Source organism: Sinocyclocheilus anshuiensis, unplaced genomic scaffold (assembly GCF_001515605.1).
Source record: "Sinocyclocheilus anshuiensis isolate Anshui unplaced genomic scaffold, SAMN03320099.WGS_v1.1 scaffold1136, whole genome shotgun sequence".
Taxonomy (NCBI): domain Eukaryota; kingdom Metazoa; phylum Chordata; class Actinopteri; order Cypriniformes; family Cyprinidae; genus Sinocyclocheilus; species Sinocyclocheilus anshuiensis.
Genome location: NW_015548521.1, coordinates 676,991 through 683,973, shown reverse-complemented (window position 1 = coordinate 683,973; position 6,983 = coordinate 676,991). Strand labels below are relative to the sequence as shown.

Genomic DNA, 6,983 nt, shown 5'->3' with positions numbered 1-6,983 from the left:
AGCATCAAATCAGCATATTAGAATGATTTCTGAAGGATCATGTGACACTGAAGACTGGAGTAATTCAGCTTTGCCTTCAAAGGAATACATTACATTAAAAAATATATTTAAATAGAAAACCGTTATTTAAATAGTAAATTTCATTACTGTTTTTACTGTATTTTTGATCAAATATATGCAGCCTTGGTGAGTATAAAGACCTCTTTCAAAAATAATTTGAACTTTGAACAGCAGTGTATATTTTCACAACACTGAGCTTAATATTGTGTAATATTGTGTGGATTATTTAGCTGTTTTTTATTTTGTTTTATTCTACTTTGTATTTTTACATTTTTATGTTAGAGTTTAGTTTTTTTTTTTTTTGCATTTATTATATTTCATTTAAATATTTGACAAAGTGACTCATACTTTGTGTTTTATGGCCTCATGAAGGCAAAAATGTAATATTGCATCTTAATACAAAAAAAAAAAGAAATTCTGGCATTGCAAAAGCATATCATATATTTTTACATTTACATTTACTATATATAATAAATAAAAAGAAAACAGATAGAATAGAAAAAGAATAGAGCAAGCTAGTGTTAGAGGCATTTTTTTGCTTTTGTTAATTGTATAATTAATAAAAAGAAAACAGATAGAATACAAAAAGATTAGAAAATATAGTGTTAGTTTTTTTTTTTAAGAACATGGTTAAGGACTCAGCTGCTCGGATTGAGTTGGGCAGGTCATTCCACCAGGAGGGGAAATTTAATTATAAATCAGTGAAAGTGATTTTGTGCTTCTTTGGGATGCACAATAAAGCGCCGTTCACTTGGAGAACGCAAGCTTCTAGAGGCACATAAGTCTGAAGTAATGAATTTAGGTAAAGGGGTGCAGAGCCAGTGGTTGTTTTGTAGGCAAACATTAATGCCTATATATATATATATATATATAAATAATATATTTTTTATAATTTGTACACTGACCTTTTCATTGTTGCTTGTTAAATTGTTTGATATGACCCCAGTGCCATCTTGAGTAAAAGTCAAGACAGACTGTGCAATATCTTTTATGACACACTGCACATATTCATCTGAGGGCTTTGGACAACACTGGTTTTGACAGGATTGATTGATTATGCCCAATAATGAAAGAAAAGTTTGTATCAGAGTGTGCAGTTGTACTGCCACCATCTTGTTCGCCATGAGTTTTTGACCTTGATGTCTCTTCTCCAGACTGCTTAATTACGGCTGGAAAAAAAAAAAGTGGAACTCAGTAATGACAATCCCTCCCTCTCCGCGTGAGGTAAATGTGTTTCTATCGGTGCTCTTCAACAATCATCATTTCATCAACATGGCTCCTGAGTTCGGAGAGAGAATGATTTGTTTTAATAATGTTATGAAAGAAACCTGCAGAAACGTGACCTGCATGATGCTGATCCACCGTCTCTCGAATCATACAATATCACTCCCGCTTGTACGCAGAGAAGGGCAAATCTAAACAGTGACAGAGACTATTTTTATAGAGGACATCCTACATATATGGAAATATGGGCCTATACAATATATTTTGTCCCAATGCATTCAGCTTTATTCAGTGATATCCAGTCATTCAGAAGCAAGCATAAAAGCACAGGTTATTGCAGGATATGAACGAGGCCACTGAAAAGCATTACAATTACTCTCTTTAAACACTTACCTAAAAAAAAATTGGTGTGAGATTTCTTTACTATTTCACATAGAAATTGGTAGTAAATTGCACAAATAGCTACAAAGAAATGGCAAGAAACACAAAGAATTAAACATGTAAAAGTATTTTCTTGTAAAACATACTCCAGTAATCTTTAATTATTTTCTTTTTTTTTACATGCCAAGCTGAATATTAAATCTTTGATCATGCTGCTGGCAAGATAAACATTGCTGTATTAATGTATTTCCTATTGAAACAGGAAGTTGCAGTGTGAAATTTCAGATATTTCAGGCTTTTTGTCTATAGTCAGTAGTCTATAGTTTACATCACAGGCCTATAAAGCCTCACTTGACAGATTGTGTACAGGCAAAAGCAATGCAAACACTGAAGATTAAGATATTTTTATATTTAGGGATTGCAACATTCTTGTACTAAATAGCATTTTATTTGACAAAAACAATTAATATGCCTCTCCGAACAAGTTGTCAATATTTTTGGTTCAATCAAAATTATGTGCTCATTTAGAAGTACATTGTATTTTGAAGTTTTGATCTCAGCATTGTTCCTTATCATCATGTAAAGAGATAGGACATAGAGATGCAATAGGTTTTGGGGTTTTTATTGTCTTTGTAACACTAGCATTGTGGTGTTTAACGCAGGTTCTTTCTCAGAGAGTGTGCAGTCTCTTTACTCAACTCTAATCCAAACACCGAGGGCTAACAAGTGAATTTGTTGTCTTTTGTCTGTTCCGTGACTGAAAGTAGGCTTTTATTGAGCTTGAACAAAGCAAACAATGGAGTATTCACTGTAGAGTGAGAGAGCAGAAAAACCTGCAGCATGTGAGGCCATAACAGAGCTCTACTGCTCTGAGATTGATTTTGTACACCAAGGTTGCACTATGGATCAGTGGTGCTGAAGCTGAAAGTATTTTCACAGCTAATGAAAGTCAGTGAATGCATAGCTAGTTCCATTAATGTCACGGTTAGTGGAAGATAGAGGACCGCTAGCTCTCAAAGCGAAGGTGTGCAACAGAGAGGCAGCACACTTCTGCTCGTAGCTCTACTGTATAAAGCCACCAAAGATGCACAATGCACTTCCAGATCGTCTTTATTATTTTACTCCTATTACCTGTCTTGATTCATTCTAGGTGTTCCATGTTTTTCATTATTTCCTTCGTGTATTTGTGCTTTTGAGTTCTCCTTTTATTAGCTTCTTTTAATGTAAAATATTAATTTGGTGTCCCTGTTTTCAACATCATCTGGTTTCAAAAAGCAGAGTATTCAGAATTAGACTGAATGCTGTGTTTTCAAGCAACATATAATCACAGATATTTTATTTATAGTAAAGGGGTCCTATGATGTTGCTGAAAATAACATTATTTGGTGTATTTGGTGTAATGAAATGTGTTTATGCGGTTTAAGGTTAAAAAAACACATTATTTTCCACATACTGTACATTATTGTTTCTCCTCTATGCCCTGCCTTTCTGAAACGCGTCGATTTTTACAAAGCTCATTTTTAAGGCTGCTTTTAATTTTACAGTAAAAAATACATGCCTGATTCAAGAAGGGGGTCTGATCGCTAAAAAAATATTATTTTAGTAACTTATTAATTTTAAGTTAAATTGTGCTTTGTTGGTATAATGTCTGCTAGAATGTTAAAAATGTTTAGTGTTAAATATTTTTAAATTATTGTTTTGTAATTGATTTTTTCTTTGAAAAACAAGACAAAACAGTAAAAAGCATATTTTGGCTATTTCATTTATGCAATGGTGAAAACAATTGTCAAAATACATGGGGAAAAAACTTGAAAAACCGTGTTCGGTCTTCAGTCTTCGGCTCAGTGTTTCATTTTGTTCGGTTTCGGCTTCGGCCAAGAATTTTCATTTCGGTGCATCCCTACTTTTAGTTTTAACTGTTATTTACCGTCTCTGTCTGCAGGTGTGGCAGTGTGGCGGCAGTATGGAGGTTCTCCCGTGTGCCCGAGTAGCTCACATCGAACGCACAAAGAAACCGTACAACAACGACATTGACTACTATGCCAAGCGGAACGCGCTGCGGGCAGCAGAAGTTTGGATGGATGAGTATAAGTCCCATGTCTACATGGCCTGGAATATCCCCATGAATGTGAGTGCAAGTTTTAGCCATCACCAAACCTCATTTGTTTGAGTCTAGACAGCCAATGGTTAATGGAAAATGATTGCTGTGATTAATTTTGTCCTGATTCATTTTCTTGCGTGTCTTCTGTGCGAGGCACAATACACAGAATGAGGTTGTAGATTAAGTTTGGCAACTTGTCAGAGTCAGTTTTAATGTCAACCTCAGCACACAATTACCACAGTCATTGTCTTTACAGTAAGTGATACCAAGATATACTGTAAATACGTTATGCTTTACATCAGTTTTTTATGAAGGCAGCTCTCGTATCTTGCATTATCGAGCATTATAATTAATAAAATATCCATTTCATTTTAAGAATCTTGGTTTGTAAACATGAGGCTTATTTTCTTCCTAAAATGAATAGCAGCGTATTGAAAGGATAATTCAAGCAAAGCCAGCACTTAAGTTATTAAAAGCCTTAATTGCACTGAAGTGTTTCAGGAATGGCCTTGGTCAATAAATGCAGTGAGATACTTCACCACTTAAAAATTATATCTCCACACAGTTTTAAAATGGAAAACAAGTTCATAATGGCTAAGTATACATTATTAATAGTTATTCATAAAGCAGTAGTGTTCAATTACACATGTACTATTACAAACGTACCCTCACTGTGCTTGTAACTGGTCTAGCAGTACTCAGTAATGTTAGTGATGTTTACTTATGAAAAAAAACAGTGACATAACTGCAAAAGTAGTCCTTTACGCTGACAGTATTACTGTTGCGTATCCAAACGGCAGATTTATGCAGAAAATAAAGTGAATTCTTTTCCACTACAAATTTATTCTGCATGAATATTTCCTTAAATACTGCACATAATTTGTAAAATAGTTATATTAGTCATCTTATTAATAAAAGGTATTGATAATAAAGATTAAATATTTTATTTTATTTTATATATTAGCAACTGGGATGCTGTGCACTGTAAAAATGATTTTTCAAAGAATATTGGAGTATATTCAGTTTTCTACATAAATAATGTCTTTGCAATTGTTTTTTTTAATGATAATAGCAATCAATGAGTGAAAATTGTTTCGGTATACATACTTCCAGTATGCTTGCAGCTATAAATGTATATTAAAATGACGAATTAAGTGCTACAGTGCATGTGAAATACAATGACAATTATTTTTTTATTTTTTTTTTGCTTCCTGACATATGACTTCATTGCGTCTGTTGTAAACATAAATGAATTTTAATGTCATAATAAATTGCTACACATCATTAAACACGTATCAATTTAGCTTCTACATAGACAAATTAAAACATTAGAGAATTGTGGCTGTATATAAATATTTCAAGTTGAACAGGCTCCCATTGGAAGTGCTTTGTATTTTAGACATTTTAATTAACAGAGCATCAAACCCAGTGAAAAATATGGATAAATACTGAAGCGTTCTCAACTGTTTGGGTGTAAGTCTCACAGATATGGGACAAACTGCATTCTGTATGCATTGAACGTAGTTCTGTTCCCTGAAAAACAGGACAAGTTTTGTATATTAGGATGGTTGGCAACCCTACTCCTATTAGTACTAGCACTGAGCATCAGAGACTGAGTTTTAGATTCTGAGTGTGTTAGCAGAGAGTTTCTGAATACCATTAGAAGTTCTTTGCTTCAATCCACTGAGCACTTCTCCATGCTTACTTGAGCCCACTCGCTAGCGCTGGTAATTAAACAGATGATTAGCATGTTAGCGGCTCCTAATGAAAGAACAATTGCAGTCTCCCATGACTGACATAAATGCAAACACGCAATCCTCCTGTTCTCCCTGACAATTTTCAGACGGATTAGAGCTCTTTTGTTTATGAGCGATGGTCTAATGATGGAACATGGTGAATATGAAATTCAAAATGACTAATACGAAGTACAAGAACAAACTGTCCTAAGCTACATAACTGTATATAAAAAGCTTGAATGGTCTGTTAAGTTAACAGCAGGTTGTGGGAATGTAATCCCACTAAATTAATAAATGAACAGTTCTAGCAGGCTAAATTCGTAACACCATTTATCATTAATGTGGTCCCAATATGTATACATACATACATACATACATACATACAAACATATATTTCATATATATATATATATATATTGTCAATATTAACTAGTTAGTATAGTATAATATATAGTATGTATGTATGTATGGATGGTGATATTAATATTGTATTAAAGTAACATAGAAAAATTCAACTATTAGAAAGTGGCTTGTGGTATTTTGTTAACCCAGAATCCCAGAGGAGCTGCTCCTGTAATTAGTGTATTTGAATTGTTTTGCATAAAACAGCGCCTGCCAAATGACAACTACCAGTCTCTTTCTGTTGTTCCAGAACCCAGGAGTGGATTTTGGAGACGTGTCAGAGCGTGTAGCGCTGAGGAAGAAAATGAACTGCAGGAACTTTCGCTGGTACCTTGAGCATGTCTATCCCGAGATGAGAATTTACAATAACACCATCACTTATGGAGAGGTAATAAAGACAAACCCTTATGCACCTTTAAAACCAACAAAACCGTTCATGGAAAGGCATGTACTTTCACACGCTGTTAGTTTAATGTCTCTATAATCCTGTGAAGAATCTATCATTCTGTTACAGGTTTTTGGCAGATATTAAAGTAATAATTCACTTTAACAGCTTTCTAAAGATTCTAAGTATATACTACCTGTATATACTATCTACGTGTATGTGAGTGTGTGTGTTTGTGTGTGTGTGTGTGTGTGTGTGTGTATATATATATATATATATATATATATACGTGTGTGTGTGTGTATGTGCATGTATATAATGGTTAATTTAATAAAACCCATTAACCATTAAAATGAAAGTGCTAAATTGAATGTGAATATGTTTTGATTGATTGATTGATTGATTGATTGATTGATTGATTGATCTATTTATTTATTTATTGCTGATTTCTTGCTAAGGTCACTAAGGAAAACTTTTTTCTTGAGTATATAGTAATTTCCATTTGATTACATTATTTACGCAGTTTGCATTTTTGTACCGAATGGTAAAAACTGCAGTTACAGGAGAAATGTAAAGATAATTGGTTTCCATAGCAACAGTGTAGCAAGCATTGGGATTATCTCCAATTTCCTCATAATGAGATTTAATGAGGCCCTTATTAACTTTGGAGTGTGTGTGGGTAGGAGGGATGAGT

At 33.7% G+C, this 6,983-nt stretch overlaps 1 protein-coding gene across 1 annotated transcript in view; it reads left to right on the top strand.

Moving 5' to 3' along the window:
• galnt9 (polypeptide N-acetylgalactosaminyltransferase 9) overlaps positions 1-6,983 on the top strand; it is a 94,614-nt gene that overhangs the window by 81,189 nt on the left and 6,442 nt on the right. The window contains exons 7-8 of the mRNA XM_016444762.1: positions 3,608-3,793; positions 6,155-6,292. Coding sequence (XP_016300248.1) covers positions 3,608-3,793; positions 6,155-6,292 — 324 coding nt within the window. The remainder of the gene's footprint in view (positions 1-3,607; positions 3,794-6,154; positions 6,293-6,983) is intronic.